Source organism: Schistocerca nitens, chromosome 2, assembly GCF_023898315.1.
Source record: "Schistocerca nitens isolate TAMUIC-IGC-003100 chromosome 2, iqSchNite1.1, whole genome shotgun sequence".
In the NCBI taxonomy this organism is placed as follows: domain Eukaryota; kingdom Metazoa; phylum Arthropoda; class Insecta; order Orthoptera; family Acrididae; genus Schistocerca; species Schistocerca nitens.
In genome coordinates this window covers 651,421,014-651,439,313 of record NC_064615.1, presented here as the reverse complement: position 1 = coordinate 651,439,313, position 18,300 = coordinate 651,421,014, and the positions used below count along the sequence as shown (strand labels likewise).

The 18,300-nt window shown below is 43.8% G+C and overlaps 1 protein-coding gene across 1 annotated transcript in view; it reads left to right on the top strand.

Moving 5' to 3' along the window:
• Positions 1-18,300, top strand: part of LOC126236770 (fibronectin type-III domain-containing protein 3A) — a 330,311-nt gene that overhangs the window by 83,613 nt on the left and 228,398 nt on the right. Inside the window, exon 2 of the mRNA XM_049946340.1 lies at positions 10,842-11,104. Within this exon, the coding sequence (XP_049802297.1) occupies positions 10,954-11,104 (151 nt within the window). The 5' untranslated portion in view covers positions 10,842-10,953. The remainder of the gene's footprint in view (positions 1-10,841; positions 11,105-18,300) is intronic.

The following is an 18,300-nucleotide window of genomic DNA, read 5'->3' as shown; positions in this document are numbered from 1 at the left end:
GCAGTAATGTGGAGCAAAACAAGAAAGTAAGTCTAATAAACTTGGGCTCTGAAATACATACCTTAAGAGCTATGAGCACTTCAGTAGATGTTTTACAGTACGCTAACAAAGATAACACTTGAAGGTTGAGCACCTAAAACAGGTTCTGGCTCAGATAACTACAGACTGGAAACTGCAGATATTTATAGATGATAGGCAACCACGCACTTAAGCTGCCTGTAGCTCAAGTATTTAATCCTGTATGTATCAGTTGAATTAAATTCAGGTAAATGAAATTAATGGGATCGAGGGAATGAAATCGGTAAAGACGCACTAATATGAAATATTATGAGAGAGACCCATTCAGAAACGTTTTCAGGTCAGCCACAAATTTGTCTGTCATTTGTCACAATGTTCAGTTTCTTGCAACTTCGGCGTTTTTGAACGGTTTGCAGAGATTTAATTTCATGTCATCGCATCTTGATTGATTTAATCCTTCGTTTCCTTCCAGTACATTTCTTCGTTTCACGAGAGTGCAGTTATAAATAATTCCTCTTTGACTGGTTTAGCGTTTGCCACTGGAAACGTGGAGGTGGCGGAGGAGGAATTAGGGAGCCGTGTGCAGAGGAAATGTGCGGGAGGTGGGAGGTGGCGGGAACCTCCCACGCGTCAGCCGGAAGCACGGCACACCCTTATCTCGCCCGCTGCCGCCCGGCATCCGCTCCTACTTTCCCCGCCGCCTCATTCTCCTACCGACTTTGCTTGGCTTCAGCTAAGGTATAATTGCTGCCCCCTCCTCCCATATCCACTGTCTGACAAAACAGGTGAAGCACCCAGAAGGCATGATCGGATGTTACGTAACATTGTACACAATCATGTCGTCGCAGAGTGTCTAAATTATTAGAGCTGTAGTTCTCTGTGACACGCAAAACGGCCACCAGAGTGCATTAGTGTAGTTCGTGTTTAGTGTTGTTCCCAGGACTGACAGATTACTAATGGCTGTTCATAGCGTCAGATACTTAGTGATCACTGTGAAGGACGCGGAAACGCCGCATAGTTGTGTGCAGCTGCGATATCAGCACCTGATGTAGATTGTAAGGGGCCTCATTGAGGGTTTCCAGTGGTCGGCTAGTCGATTTGTCGATATTTAGATTTGACGGTCTTCGAATGTGAAAGAAGCCCGAAGATGGGCTGCATGGGAACGTGAAGACGCACTCTCGTCGCCAAGGTTCTTGTCAACCACATCTCACCACCACAAGGGACGATCGCCTTATTGCGTACCAAAACCATCTGAACCCTTTTAAATCTGTGATTGCCATTCGAGAACAATTTATGGACGACCTGCAACATTGTGTCATCGTGCACCATTGGTCGGAGACTGACACCAGCTGGACCATAAATGATTGTACTATGCATAGGCTGCCGTTCACACTGTAACACGAACGGCTGCGAATGGTGTGGTGCCATGACGAGGAAACACAGACTGCTGATGATTGCGGCGTCCTGTAGTGTTCAGTGATGAATCTGGGTCCTGCACTGCCACGGATGACAACGTTGGCGACCCGAGGAGAATTCCCATTCTGTCTGTGCTTTGGAGGGATTCTGTGGGGTTCCACCGGTGATTACTTCAGGTTATGGTCGGTGGTGATTGAGGGAAATGTAAGTGCACAACGGTACAACACAGATATCCTGTTTGGTCATGTGTAACGTCTCGTGCTTCAGTACCGTGGTTTCATTTTTAGATAGAAAAATGCTTTTCCAAACATAGCACGTGTCTCTATGAACTGTCTGCGTGATATTCCGGTGCTTCTGTGGGCTGCTTCTGTCACCTACCGATCATGAAGGGCACCAGTTCGGACGTAAACTCTGTCCCAGTGCCATCAGCCAGGATATCAGTCACAATAGTTCTGGCCAGCATGACTCAGGAGACGATACAACGGATTTGACACCCTGCGCAACGGAATCAGTGCGTGCATTCAGGTCAAAGAGGGTGCAACGTCATACTGATAAGTGCCCTCATAATGCCAAATATTTGTAAATTTGATTTGATTTTGTAACCAGTGAAATAACATCACATACCCTTTCATACCGTAAAGTTTCATTTCGTTTCGTTCTTTCCTTTTTGGTGCTTCGCTTTTGTGTCAGGCAGAGTATATAAACGTAAGATATCCAGTAGAGAGATTTTTCTATGTATTTATTACCGGACTAGTATCGGGCGAACGTGTCCATCAGCGGCTGAACACCACATGTACAAAACAACGCGTAATGCTCATTCTCGACACAGTGCAGGTCTGTAACGTTCGTTTCTCTTCTCCTGTCGCTGTGAAAGGTGTGGGTGTTATACGAACAATACACTGTGTCATGGTATGGCCGAAAGCTGACAGATATCACATATATAGGTTGTGCACCGGTGTAATCCCAGCAGTTCTACCGAAACGTTATATACGAGCTGGAGACCTGAAGCGACAGCAAATAAGTGCATACATGACTTTCCATAGTTTATAATGAATAACTGCATCATCCTGTTGCACGACAGCGAAACATGGAGGGAGGTGCGGTTCTGCTCAAGGCACAGGAGCCTCATTCAGCAGCACTGGGACCCAAATCCCGGCCGACCATCTACATTCAGATTTTCCGTAGTTTCCCCAAATCACTGAAGTCAAATCGTTCCTTTGATTCCACTTTGGCCGATTTTTCTTCGTCGTTGCCCAAATGATTACACTGAATCAGTATAATTAGTGTGATGTTTACTAAAAATGTAGTAAAAAAGATAGTTGACTGGCTCTACGGCATTGGCTAAATGTCCGTAAGAAAATAAATCAAACAACGAAATAACAGTGCATTGTATCCGTTACTAGTTTCTGCGGATATTAATTATGCTTTGGTAGTAGCGTATACAAACAAGCTTACATTTGTGCCATGGAAGATAAGTGTCAAACGGTATATCTGCATAGGACCCAGCAATATAATTTTCGGGTATTATGTCCCACCTCCGACCCTACATTCTGGTGAGAGTGAGATCTTGGCGCTTGTACTTACTGAAACCTCGTCATCTTTAGGAATGATAGCTTTTCATCTCTCTGAGGTGACCTAAGAGTCGAATATCGTGTCATATGCGAATATGTAACATGCTGAGCACCTACTAGGGGCGTTCAGTAAGTAATGCAACACATTTATTTCTGAGAGCAGATTGGATTTATTCAGTATTCCAATACACCATTTTATTCCCCACTATTTTGGCTACAAAATATTATTTTCAACATAATCTCCATTCACTGAGACGGCATTACGCCACATTACCAGGAGGACCTGTATGCCCGCATGGTACTAGTCTATTGGTCGACGTCGGAGACGGTGTCTTGCTACATTTGTAACCTCCACATTGTGAATTTTAAAATTTTCCCTGATAATTGAATGTTCAAACAAATTTTCGACTTACAGCCAGTCACCCTTTAATTCATCACACAATGTTTTGACTGGCCGGTGCTGGGGAGTCAAAATACCGTCTGATGAATTAAATGTTGACGGGCTTGTTTGAACGACCTCCCCATCATCCAAGTACTGCTTTCCGTGGAGTGCACCCTTCAATTGGTCGAACAAATGGGAAGTTGGAAAGTGCGAGGTCCGGGCTGAAGCGTGGATGGGTAGGGACAGTCCAAAATAACAAACTCTTGCAATTAGCCTCGTAACGCGCAATAAATTCCGCAGAAGCGGGCACATCTTTCGAGTACCCCGACGGTGGACAAACGTATCAACACTACTAACAGAGACGTCTAGTTGCGCAGCTAGGTGTTTGATTGTCATCCGTCAATCATCTCGAATGAGTGTGTCCGCACGTTCCAACATGGTAGGATAGACAGCCGTGTGCTGCCGGCGGCACGCGGGAGATCGGACAGGTTTGCGCGACCTTGTTACGATGTTGACAGACAACTCGCCCAACGACTCAACGTGCTTTTGTTCACTGCCAGTTCTCCATCGACATTATGCAAGCTCCTATGAATACCTGTGTTGCTCTGGTTTCCCGCCAACAGAAAGTCAGCGACAGCTCTCTGCTTGGAACTGACATCCGTTACAGACGCCATTTTGAAGGCTGCATACAGCGCCCCCATCCATCGGAACTTAATAACACTCTAGGGGCTGAAACGGAAATATTTCAATAATGTTCCACAACAAATTCCGAATTTTTTCACTGGACTCGCATTCGGGAGGACGACGGTTCAATCCCGTCTCCGGCCATCCTGATTTAGGTTTTCCGTGATTTCCCTAAATCGTTTCCGGCAAATGCCGGGATGGTTCCTTTGAAAGGGCACGGCCGATTTCCTTCCCAATCCTTCCCTAACCCGAGCTTGCGCTCCGTCTCCAATGACCTCGTTGTCGACGGGACGTTAAACACTAACCACCACCACCACCACCGAATTTTTTCAACCGAAATTGGCCGAGAAAAAAAATTATTGCATTACTTAATGAATGCCCTCTCGTAAAATAGTCACTACCAAGAACTATATTTTTGAAATGATAACAGATGAAAGGATGACTCTGAATCTGGAGTTTACAATTCTTACTGCAACTTAACAGAAAAATCTCACTAAAATTGTGCACGTGGGATGTGAAAAAACCATCAATTAAATCCTCGTCCCCCTCCATTTTTTATTCCGTCCCTCAAAAATTTCCTGCTTTTTTATCGATTTCTATGCCATCGTAGTGTTACATAAAGGTCAGTGTTTAGTAAGGAATTTACAGCTTTCTGCGACCCTTCACGTGGCATCCACTTGGAATAAACGCTTCATTAATAAGAATTTCCTTAGGCTTCCACTGTTCTCTCGCCTGGCATCTTTTTCCGTTTAAAGACACGCGGACGTCTTCCACCTCAAGCTGGTTGTCGGTCACTCCCATCGAATGAAACAGCGCGCCTCAGGCTGGAAAGTTAATTGTCCGATGACGTCCTAATTGCGTTATTACTGCCGCTGCGGACGTCAGCCGCAAGAGTTCGGAGTGCCGCGCCTTCCAGCGAGTGGCGGTCGCAGCTGCGTCTGCAGATGTCTTATCGCCTGGAGAACCCCTGCCGTGTCTTCTAAGATTTTCACTGTGGTAACTTACGTTGCACTTACATAAGCATCATGTTTGTTTAGCAGAGGAAACACAAGAGTAGTGCCAATTGGCAGACACTATTTTGACCCGCGTGATTGTCACAGAAATTTTTAAAAATCTGAACTGGCGACACTTGAAAGGCACAGGCACCATCTTCAGTAATGTCAAGAATCCTTTTGTGTGTGTGTGTGTGTGTGTGTGTGTGTGTGTGTGTGTGTGTGTGTGTGTGTGTGTGTGCGTGCTATTTAGGAACACCCTGTAGCGCATGCCTCAGTAACTTTCTTTGCAAAGGAAGTCCCTGTTGTGCATATATTACTGCGTTCACCAAGCGAACATCGTAAGTTGATCCGCGTGTGAAGTTGAATGGGTAGGGCCACGTCGCACGAGCTGCAAACGTAATTCCTAAAATACCTGCTTACCTCGTATCTTCTATAGATATCCATATGTCATATTGGTTATCCCCTTCATTGGTCGGTGACTCTTAGCTGTCAAAAAGTGAAATCTAGGATGGTAATTAGGATCGCTACGTTTATGTTAGGTGATAAACTCCAAGTCATTTGATTTAAAAGAAGGGACGCTATCTCATTTTTATTGATGTTAACACACGTCATACTTCAACATGTTGCCGACAGAGCGCCAATGAAGTCAAGAACACTATGTCTATTACAGCTCCAAGCACCGCATCAAATTTAATATTAATCGCAGAATTTTTCTCATGCTCCATTCACAGTCCGAGATACTTTTAACACTTAAAAATACACTACATCGGACACACTACAAACAATATACGGTACTGTCGGCTGCCTGCAACTAACTACAACGGCAGATACCTTGTAACTGGAGACTATAGCGGACAGCTTTCCCGGCGAAAACTGCGCTCTCATCATACCACGTTCTTAGCAAGATTATGTCGAAATCATTAGAAAGCTAAAGTGTTAGTATAACTATAGCTTGCAGCAAGGTCAGCTTATTATTTCACTGTGTTAAATATTTAATTATTAAGCTTAAATAGAGTTATACTTGTCACCAGTGTTCATACGCGAGGTTTTTTAAATATACATTTTATCACAGAATCACTGTCTCGACTCGACAGACTTATTCCCACGATCGTGGCTCCTGTGTCGTGTATCTGTAACACTTTAACTATTTCCCCCTGAGAAGCGTATCTGCACACATCAAAAAAAGTTTTGCATCACTTCGGATCCGAGAGTTCCGGAACCTGTACAGAAAATTGGAACAGAGATCAACATAAACATCATTTACACCCTTTTTATAGCTCATGGAAACCACACATTGCGTATTGTACCACCATACAGGGAGACCTTCAGAGGTGGTGGTCCAGATTGCTGTACACACTGGTACCTCTAATACCCAGTAGCACGTCCTCTTGCATTGATGCATACCTGTATTCGTCGTAGATCCCTCAGAGTGGTTGGTGGGTCACGTCGTCCAGAAACAGCCCTTTTCAACCTACCCCAGGCATGTTCGATAGGGCTCTTGTCTGGAGAACATGCTGGCCACTCTACTCGAGCGATGTCGTTATCCTGAAGGAAGTCATTCACAAGATGTGCACGATGGGGGCGTGAATTGTCGTCCGTGAAGACGAAAACCTCGCCAATGTGCTGCCGATATGGTTGCTCTATCGGTCGGAGGATGGCATTCACGTATCGCACAGCCGTTACGGCGCTTTCCATGACCACCAGCGGCGTCCGTCGGCCCCACATAATGCCACACCAAAACAGCAGGGAACCTCCACCTTGCTGCACTCGCTGGATAGTGTGTCTAAGGCGTTCAGCCTGACCGGATTGCCTCCAAACACGTTTCAAACGATTGTGTGGTTGAAGGCATATGTGACACTCATCGGTGAAGAGAACGTGATGCCAATCCTGAGCTGTCCCTTCGATATGTTCTAGGGACCATCTGTACCGCGCTGCATGGTGTCGTGGTTGCAAAGATGAACCTCGCCATGGACGTGAGGAGTGAAATTGCGCATCATGCAGCCTATTTCGCGCAGTTTGAGTCGTGACACGACGTCCTGTGGCTGCACGAAAAGCATTATTCAACATGGTGGCGTTGCTGTTAGAGTTCCTCCGAGCCAAAATCCGTAGGTAGCGGGCATCCACTGCAGTAGTAGTCCTTGGGCGGCCTGTTTGTTGAGAGCCCTTCCGGGCACAAAGTAACAATGCGGACGCGATCGAACCGCGGTATTGACCGTCTAGGCATGGTTGAATTACATACAACATGAGCCGTCTAATAGGCGCTGCTCGTGCATGGTTGTTTACATCTTTGGGCGGATTTAGTGACATTTGTATACAGTCAAAGGGACTGTGTCTATGATAGTCAATGTCTTTCCTCGGGAGTTCTGGGAACCGGGGGATGCAAAACTATTTTTAGTGTGTGTATATCAAATGAAGTGAACCAGATCTAATATATGAAATGATAAAAAATGGTATAGACACTACAACCCTACATCGTCTCACATACTGTTCAGTTCGATACGAGACCATTAAAGTTGGCCTTCGTATATACTACTCCTGAAGAGTATAATAACTGCATACTCCCATGTATTTCTCTGTCGTTCACAGAATGTATCGGGTATGTCACATTTAATGGCGTAAACCCATGCAGTTAAATGTACACGATAGTAGAAGCAAACACAAAAAACAGTCTGAGTAAAGATGGGCTTTAAAACTCACAGGTTAAGAGCTATGAGCACTTCGTCTACGATACTGTGAAACAAATCTGTTCCACTGCAAGCTCTTTCCTTTCCATATTTCCGCGTCCTCCCTTTGGCATTGGCGTGTGTGTTGTTCTTAGCATAAGTTAGTTCAAGTCGTGCGTAAGTCTAGGGACCGATGATCTCAGCAGTTTGGTCCCTTACGAATTTATACACGATTGAACTTTCCATATTTCGGGAGGTGGTAGTATGGACTAAAACAAGAAAAAAAGTCCAGTAAATATGGGCTCTAAAGAGCAGTCCTTAAGAGCTATGAGCACTTCACAGTAGCGAAGATGGAGTGCTCATAGCTCTTAACGTATATATTTTGGAGCCCATGTTTACTGAAACTTTTGTTTTGTTTCTAGTATCGTGTACTTTAAGCTGTATGAGTATACGCCATTAATTATTAAACACTTTGTAGACGTAAATGCAGAATCTGACCACAGGAGAGGGGTTTGTCAGTTGCAGTCCATCCTGCTAAGTGCGTCTTGGGTTCAGACGTTTTGCCGTTGTCATTTGTTATCGCTTGTAACCAAAAACAAAAGATAATACTATGTTCGTGGACAAACGGAACGCACTGTTCAGAACATATGACGGAGAAACTTATGCAACCATAATCGCCGGCGTTAACATTTAAGAGAAAGGAAAATTAGGTTCTAATGTACTCTCGACGTCGTCATGGAATGCAGAGTACAGTCACGGATAGGACAATAACGTGGCAAGTGATCGGCCATATTTTTCTGTGGAATCAACTTGTTTTCCGTATGTAGTACAAAGAAGATACGAAAAACCTGCGTAGATATGGCTGGAAATGTACTTAAACACCCCTCCTCCCTAATGCGAGCGCAGTTCCTTAACTAGCAACTGTCTCGAAAATTGCGTGTATACAGGGAACTCAGAACAGAAGTTTTGGGGTGCGCCGAGGCCTGATGTTCTTTCGTTTATATGAATTAAATAACCTAATACGATGATAGACTAAAACGATATTTTGTGCTGTAGTGTTGGCGGAGTTTCCACTGTGCGTTATTATTCACAGTAGAACGTGAAGATCCTGAATGTGTTGGATTCGCTGCTGAGTAGAAATTACATAGAAAAATCTGGGTGTATCTGTTGCCTTTCAGATGGTACTGTCGTCATACTTGCCCATTCGTTAATAACTTTTGTTTGTTTGCTTGGAGAGAACTTAATAAAAAGATTAATTTTCGAAACGGCCGCGCAAAGACGATCGTGTGAGATAACCCTCGTGCCTGATGGCGATTAACAGGGCGTGGGCGGTGCTGCGCTTAGCATCGGCGCTGCTCATATGTTGAGCATACATTTTTATTGCAGCTTCTCGAATCCTATGGTGGGAAATTAGAACTGAGCAGTAGAACTGATTTCCATTGCATGTACAGTTTGTTTTTCGTACTACAGTGACAAAGTTTTAGGCAGAATAGGTACAGTAGATTTCTGAAAGTAATGGAGAATATGACACCAGTTTCGTTAGATATTCATTTTGTAATACAACATGTTAGGTGACATTCTTCATCCGCCAAAGCCAAAAGTGAAAACATCCCGCAATGAATGTGCAGCGCTCTCAAGACACTTTTCAGAAACTACGACGCGCCACAGTCAAAACGCCCGGGAATGCTGTCGGACGGAATCATCCTGTTGCACGATAATGCCCGCCCCAACGCTGAAGGCTACGCTTCAGAGATTTGGTTGGGAAACACTGAAAGACCGATCGTACAACCCGGATATTTGGCGACTTCAAAAAAAGACGTGCGTAGACGTAATTCCAATCGGGCGAGAAAGTGAAAGAATGGATGCGATTGTGGATCCGTCAGCCGCCGACCGCGTTCCACCAAACAGGAACTGATCGTCCCATATCCCAATGGGATAAGTGTCTGTAAGCGTATGCTGAATAATCTTAAATGCAACCATTCCATCGTCTCGTTGTGACGGGTGTTCGATTTTCATTTGACTGCCCCCTTATGAAGTACATGCATGTGCCTAAGATCAGTTCAATGAGTCGATGGTCTTTTATCTTGTGAATGACGCTACTATTGTACAAAATCCTATCTTTTGTAGTGGTACTACCTTCAAGATAAAGGAAAAAAATATTTACTGATTTGGCTCCTCGTTCGATATGGAAGGTGCTGCTTGTGTCTTTCTTCTCCTGGTTTAAGAAGACACTCGACTCTGGTTAGAATTCGTTTCATTCTTTACACTAATCCTCACGAGGATATTTACATCGTAGGTGTATCGACGAGATCCCATTAATGATATTTCAAGAATTTCTTCCTCGTTCTCATGTATTCTGCATTTACAAGTGTACTTATAGCCAGATGGATGAATGTCAGAATTGAATACCCTGTCCATATAAGGAACGGTTGCCATGGTACTAAATCTACATGCGACAAACTCCAACAGTGGTGATGAGCTAGTTAAAACCGTCAGTCAACTATGAAGATCACAATTTACATCTATATTAATAGTCCGAAATTCAGTTTGCCTTGAATGAACGTGGATGTCTTATTAGTCGTTTTCTTCAGGAATAAATCTCGGGAGAAATGCTGTACATTACTAAGCAAAAGCACGCTTATTAAGCCCCATCGTCTTCAACTTTTGGTTCTCTTACGAAATATACGACGGAGAATACAACGTTGTTCTACAGTCCTTGAAAAACTGGTTCTTTAAGTCTCTGCCTTCTTCAGCTATATCTGTGTAGTATAAATCTTTATTTCCGGTCATGCTCAAAACATCTAGAGGGGGTACCGGTTTCTGCTGCCATAACATGACCAAAAAAAATATCCGTTTATATTTCCTGAGCACATATTATCGGTGTAAATGTGCCACTAACGACCGTACCTCGGCGTGACAATGGTTATACCGGTTTCTACTGCCGATAACACAACAAATATGAAAAAAAAACCGTTTATATCTCCGGAGCCCATATTTTGGGTGCGAAAGTGTCGCTCATAACGGTAGCACGTCGTGACCCCAGCTAGGGTATCTCTCCTGCGTGGTTGGCGGCGGCGTGCGGCGGGCGCTGATGGTGTGGTGTTGGTTCTAGATCGAGCGGCGCGTGCCAGAGGGACTATGTACAGTAGCGTTGTGACGTGACGCGGCCCACGACAGCAGCAGCGCTCCAGCCCAGCAGCCACGAGCCGGCGCCGCAACCTCCCATGTTGAAGGCTATGGTCGCGGGGCAGCCGGTGGAAAACCATAATGACATGTATTGCTCTCCATATGACTACTACCCGGCCGACTTCTACCCGCAGCCGCAGGAGATGTGCCCCGCGCACCCTCACATGTGCGCCGTGCACGGAGACTACGGTAAGGCCCGCCCTGCACCTCTCTCTCTCTCTCTCTCTCTCTCACACACACACACACACACACACACACACACACACACACACCACTCCGTACACTGTACTGATAACTGGAAAGTGCCCCAACGACTAGTGAGATAGGGCTCAAGAAACATACGGTATCTACCTTATAATTATAAAACCATGTAAACAGATATTTTAATTTGGTTATCATGCTTGGACAACTAATAAAGTAGTTTTCCTCAGTGTTTCCTAAATTATTCGACGAAGAATACTTGACCCGAATGACACATATCACCAACTAGCTTACGCCCGCTGCTTCGCTCATGAAGACGTATAGTACACACAAATTTTTCTTTTGTTTAATCGAATTTTATGTTCACAAATTGCAACTGCTTCTAAACTTTTCACGCTGATTAAGGCCGTAGAAACATGGTCTTTCGCGAAAAAACTTCTGACGAAAAAGCAATCCTGGTAGCTGGAGTCGAAGGTTTTTCTTAATTATGCCTTTTGCGTTCTTGTGGTGATATTTCCATAGAAACTTTCATCCCACAACATACATTTCTTTACATCTGAGAAGTGAAATATCAATTTTCATAGATTTAGCTTTAAACATTTTGTAATATAACAAATATTTTCTTAAAAAATTTCTTCCCCATTTCAGCCTCACAGGGGTTGAATGTCCAAAAGCAGTGAAACACGTAATCTTTTTCGTTTCCAAAGCGAAATTCAAAATATTCGTAGATTTAGATTTAAAAATGCTTTCATAATAAAATATTTTCATAAAACATTTCGTCCCCTATTTCAGCCCCCTGAGTTTCCAAAGGCAATGAAATATGTATTTATATATTTGTAACCGAGAAGTCTTTCCGTAGGTGTAGCTTCAGAAATGGTTTTTAGATCAATAATGATTTATTCTGAGAAAAAAACTTTCACCCCCCTATCGGTAAAATTCCCAAAAACGCTGAAAGACGTATTTCTTTATCTCTGATCGAGAAAACAGATACCAATTTTCATAGGTATAGCTTAAAAATTGTTTTATTAGCGGCAGTGTAATAAAACCTTTCATCTCCTATTTAACCCCGCCCCCCCCCCCCCTTTGAAGTGGAATTTCGAACAATCCTTCTTCCTTAAATGATGCCTACCTTCTCCAAATTTGAAGTTTCTATCCTTAGCGGTTTCTGGTGGGCGATGATCAGTCCGTCAGTCAGGGCATCGCCGTTTTCCGTTTATAGATTGCTGTCTCCACACAGTTATTAAAAAGAACATTAATCAGACCTCTTTTGTCGCTTGATAGACTACTACGGAGAGGTAGGTGCAAAACATGTCCACCCAAAATGATTCAGAATTTTTTAATGTTTCTTCTGAATAATGCGAATGAATAGTTACTTAAACACTAAAAGGCCGCTTTGGCACCACCTTAATGCATCTGAGTTGCAGCTCATTCTACAGGCTAGAGATAAACAACGTGGTAGTAGGGTCACAACAGTGTAGCGAATGCTTCATTAAATTTCGGGTGCGCAGCCGCATGATTCAACGTCTTCTAATAATTTCGACGTTCTCGTACAACGTAGAATGCCCAGTGTCAATACAGTTCTCTGCCACCGTCAGTTTATTAGGTTGTAAGACCCAGGTGTACATGCGGTGATCTGTGCATCTTTCGTGGACAGTACGTGTCGTTTGTCCGATGCATGAAGGGTCACACTGACACGGGATCTTGTAAACCCCAGGCTTCCGAAGCACCAAATCACCTTTAATGGAACCCCAGGAGTGCTGCTGTCTTCGGTGGAGAGTGAAAAATCGCTTTTACTTTGTGGGTCTCAGGATCCGTCCTATTTCACATGAGACACCGGCTTCAGATTGGATAAGGTATGGGATCCTGCGCATTCAATAATAAACTTCCAAACAAGTCGCGACAATAAATCTCAGTGTGATACATAGACATCCCACATTGGATCAATTGCACAGCCACAGATATAATTCATGTACACTGTACCTCTCTGCCACCGATTAACGTCTCTGGCGCCTGTGAACCAGTGGCCGCATGCGCAGTGGGGTGATCCGCGAGTTTAAAAGGATGGAGCGAGTGTTGGCGAGTCAGTCTTCCCGCTCACCCTGAAGATGGCTGAACGACATACAGCCGAAATAGCAGGAGCTGAAACTGACTTTTTGCAACTGCATACCCGAAACTTAACAGAGCAGTCATTGCGCCGCGAAAACATGAAAATACAAAGGGCAAGGAAAGTCGAATCGAGCAAAATTTTCCATGCGTGTGAAATGCTCCGTTGTGGAGCTACGGCGCTAAAACGACAGCCAATCAGCGAAGTGCGTGTTCTTCAACTAACCTGCCCCAGCTAACACCTGTTATGCTAAAGTGCGCGTTTAGTAATTAAATTAGTCGTAAATAATGATTTCAGCTGAAGAGCGAAAGTTAGGCAGATTTCAAATTCCTATGCATCACTGCTTACGTTAGATGCGAGTTTTCTGTGTTGTTTACTCGGTGAAGCTCGACTATTAACTCTTTTGCGGCGGCACCCGAGTAGGACTCTTGCAATGTTAGTTACTCAGGTGGACGCCGTCAGAGTCTCGTTAGTGTAGTGCTTAGCCGCCATTCAAAAAGTGGCTCTGAGCACTATGGGACTCAACATCTTAGGTCATAAGTCCCCTAGAACTTAGAACTACTTAAACCTAACTAACTTAAGGACATCACACACACCCATGCCCGAGGCAGGATTCGAACCTGCGACCGTAGCAGTCCCGCGGTTCCGGACTGTAGCGCCAGAACCGCTAGACCACCGCGGCCGGCGGTTAGCCGCCATTGCGCCTATCGATAACCATGTAGACAGCACAAGGAAGAATCTCTGCAATGTGCTGCCACATAGTGTTCGAATTCAGTCCTATACTCGAATACAGCGCGTTATACAGTGCTGCTCTGTGTTGTGTCTATACTAGTCTCGTCTGTCAATAAGAGCCAGAAGAGGAGAACGTGCCCAAAAGAAACGTCCTGATTGTGTCCAAATTTTGCTGTAGCTCTTTGTATGCGTTAGTGTTCAAAACAAAACGCTATTAGGCAATTTGTGTAAGAATAGCGTGTACAAATTTTCTTTCGGAATAAAAATATGGTTCAGTAAAACTGTATATTTACTAATTTTACTATCTCATAATTCACCTTCTACGAAAAGTTAAAAGGAGGTTACATCGTTTCAAGTGACACATCACACAGATTTATTGCATGTATAATAGCAGTGCTATGATCGCCGGAAAATTTGTTTAAAGAAACCGCCCAGCGGCCCCAACCACGGTAGCTCAGGCCCGTCTCGGAAGCGTTAAATCAACTCAGCTAAAATACTGTAATCCATTAATTGCTTAGTCGGACAAAACAACACTGCTAGATGCACTCATAAACACTCTCGCACTCGTCACTGGTTGGCTGTCTTTTATGCCCATAGATTAATAACAGTGCATTTCTCGCCTATAGCTATCCAAATTTTTGCTTAATTGTGCGTTCCCATGCTCTGCTCTAATCTTACCAGCCCCCTTGTCCCCCTACACCGTGTATGATGACCGCGATGTAGAGGAGACATTAAACTTCAATCTAGTTCAGTTCGCTCTTTACAGAGGAATATTTGTTGTTGTTTTATTTCTGTAATTTGATGAAAGATTCCGGATCCGGACTGTATACTGCGTTAGGAATACTTTCACAGATTTGTGTTTTTTACAGTGTTGCAGTTACATTAACTATACATCTAGTCACACTTCCATTGCCGTGCTGTTTCTTTTTTATTATTAATTTTTTTGTTGAAAAAATGGAAAAAACAAGCGTCAGTACCTTTGCAGTTACAACGTGAAAGTTAGGTTCGTTGGAAAGGTTTTTCTGTTATACCAGAACGTCAATCTCTGCCACAATCATTGCTTGTAAAACATCAAGGCAGTATTAGAGTTCTGCACATGTACAAGTCAACTGTTTTGATTGCTTTATTGATTCTTGCACGAAAGGTAGCCATGTTACTGCCATGGTGTGTACATGCGATCCTTGATGTAACCATACAAAAAGACGTCTAACGACATGGCATGGGGAGAACGCAGGGACCATGCGATGGAACCATCACGATCCATCCACTTCTCAGAAAACGTTTACCACATGCTGCATGTTCAAACTCCAATATCCCGGTGCATCATCATGCTGAAAGATGACGGATAGCTACAGCTCTTCGGTCTGTGGTAGAAGAAGCTGTAAATATTTCCCATTATTTCCCATTATTCCCCAGGTAAATATTTCCCATTATGGTTTTCCCTGCAAGAAAATCGCCCTATCGCCCTATCATCCTATCGTGCATTAGGCCACACCAAACACGAAAATTCGGGTTATCACAGATATCTTAGTGTATTTGTAGGTTTTCGTAGACCTATAGCCCTTTCTCCTGATCTGACGCCATTCTGTTGCAGCCCAAGTCAAATCTGCAAAAAATGACAAAGGAGAACGTCGTTTTACTAGAAACCACAAAGCAGTCTCTCTAATAAGTTTCCAAGTTACAATTTTTTGAAAAGCATAGTGGAACTTTATGGACACAGTATTTTAACAATCATAAATTCTTGAATATATTTCGATTACAAAAATTAGCATGACAAAACAAGTTGGTTTTTATTCTGAACCTTGTTCAATGCTGTCCAGAATGAAAATATTTTGAATAATTACGGATAGAAGGATTTTAATACCTCGTGAAGATAATGAGGTATGAATAGTAAACCAGACTGGAGAAAGGAACAGGACGTGAAATATTCAAAGGAAGCGTCCCGTCAGTTGCTTTAAGCGGTTAAGAAATACCATAGAAAACTTAAATCTGGATGGCCGAACGTGGATTTGGAGCCCTGCGTCCACCACTGCGGATCCAGTGTCGTAATCAGCGCGCCACCTCGTTCAGACTGAACACACGCGCGCGCGCGCGCGCACACACACACACACACACACACACACACACACACACACACACACACACACACACACACACACACACAACCATCCCTTTTTCTAACGTTGTTGGTGTAGGATGCTGCAAATATTAGCTAACGTAGAGATTAATGGTTCAAGTGGCTCTAAGCACTATGGGACTTAACATCTGAGGTCATCAGTCCCCTAGACTTAGAACTACTTAAACTTAAGTAACCTAAAGACATCACACACATCCATGTCCGAGCAGGATTCGAACCTGCGACCGTAGCAGCGGTTCCGGACTGAAGCGCCTAGAACCGCTCGGTCACAGCGGCCGGCATAGAGAATAATAACTAGTATGTCGCTTTCTAATCTGAGTATTTTTGATACACTGTGTGAGAAACGAACTTTCAGTAAACAGCATGTTATGACAGGATATGCGTTGTTGTGACACATGACAACTTATTAGTTCAATAACAGTAACTATAGTACTCTAAGCCTGAAGTCCCTATTGCTAGCAATTTTTTGTTTTTTAGAGAACTGCAACATAAAGTCATTAAGTTATCTGTGTTGTACTGGCGACGCTATCATTAAAAATCAGAGATATGGACAAAATTATGACCTAAACAGTGAAGAACTTGCCCCTATAGGTAATGTTATCAATTTACTAGCTTCCGTATCTATTAGTGTGCACGACAAACTTAGTAGTAAACTCATTGAGTCTTCTACACTGCTTAAACACACGGCAAGTCAGCTACCCCTACGTATGGGTTTTACGCAACCTGCAATGCCTTCAGGTACCACATGCAAGAGTTTCATATTCTCTCGATCGTTACGAGCAAGCTGGCAGTGATACACAAAAATAAACAATATCTTTTTGTAGGAAATATTATGTAGCTGAATTTTGTATTTGGATACGTTTTCGCTGGAGACCGTAATATTCGAATTGTTAAAAGAAAAGGGATAAAAGTGACCTAACGCGTTTTTCTTGAGTACCTCGAAAACCGTAATCTCCAGCATAATCGTATTCCTGTACAAAATTTGACTACATTAAATTTCCTACAGAAAAGACCTGTTCATGTTTTTCTATAATACTAATAGTGCGTGCTTAGATAGCGAGAAAGTATGACAATCTTGAGCATAGTTTTCGAAGACTTTGCGGATAACATAAAACCTGCTGGTAGGAGCAGCTGAATCACCTTTTTTTTTATCTTAGTCTTACCGTGACACTAGTGTGAGTTGATCTAAATCCCAGAGAAGCTGACAGCAGACATCGAAGGAATCCTGACACACTTCGCTAGGATGGTAACAGGTCATTACAGCTCAGGCGAATATCTGACAAAGATGTTGCTGGTGAATATTCCGTCGATAAGACTCAGCTGATCCAGGAGCACATTTGAAGATGTCCAGTGCAGCTCTGGACGAGAGGTCACCAACGATCATACACTCTGGAAGATTCAACAGCTACTAAGTTTTCATTTTACGTAACAAAGGAACTCCGAAAACTTAAAAGGCAATGTCTGAAAAACAGCCAATTTCGTTCTTTCGAAACACTGTTATGTGGCATTCGGGAAGACGACGGTTCAATCCCGCGTCCGGCCATCCTGTTTTAGGTTTTCCGTGATTTCCCTAAATCGCTCCAGGCAAATGCCGGGGTTGTTACTTTGAAAGGGCACGGCGGATTTCCTTCCCCGTCCTTCTCTAATCCGATGAGACCGATGACCTAGCTGTCTGGTCTCCTGCCCCAAACAACCCAACCCCAACCGTTAGGTGGATCGATATTGAAGGCACACTGTGCAACAGTTCTGGAGACTCCACCTTGTAGCTTGCGCAGGGATCATAAGAATAAGTTAGGCAGAGAACTGGTTGCGTACGAATGCACACAGGCAGTCCTTTCTATCAGCGAATGATATACGACAAATTACTACCATGCCGGATAAAGAGCTTTACGAGTAAATACATAGCTACATGGATGATACCATTTTCTGTAGTCAAACGTTCAGCAGAGAGAGAAGATGGGGGGGGGGAGGGGGAGGGGGGGCAGGCATGAAGATTCTGGGATTGAAATTCCTTGCTGGTCACCCAGATATAGGTTTCTCTACATCGTTAAAGGCAAATACCCAGCTTTGCAGAGGACACGCTCGATTTCCTGCCCTGCTGTTCCCCAGAGGTCACGTAAACGAGTAACAGGCTACCGTTACAAAATTGATAACGGCTCGCAGTTGTGATATTTTGGCGGACGCGCGACGACCGGTGGACTGCTTTTCGCA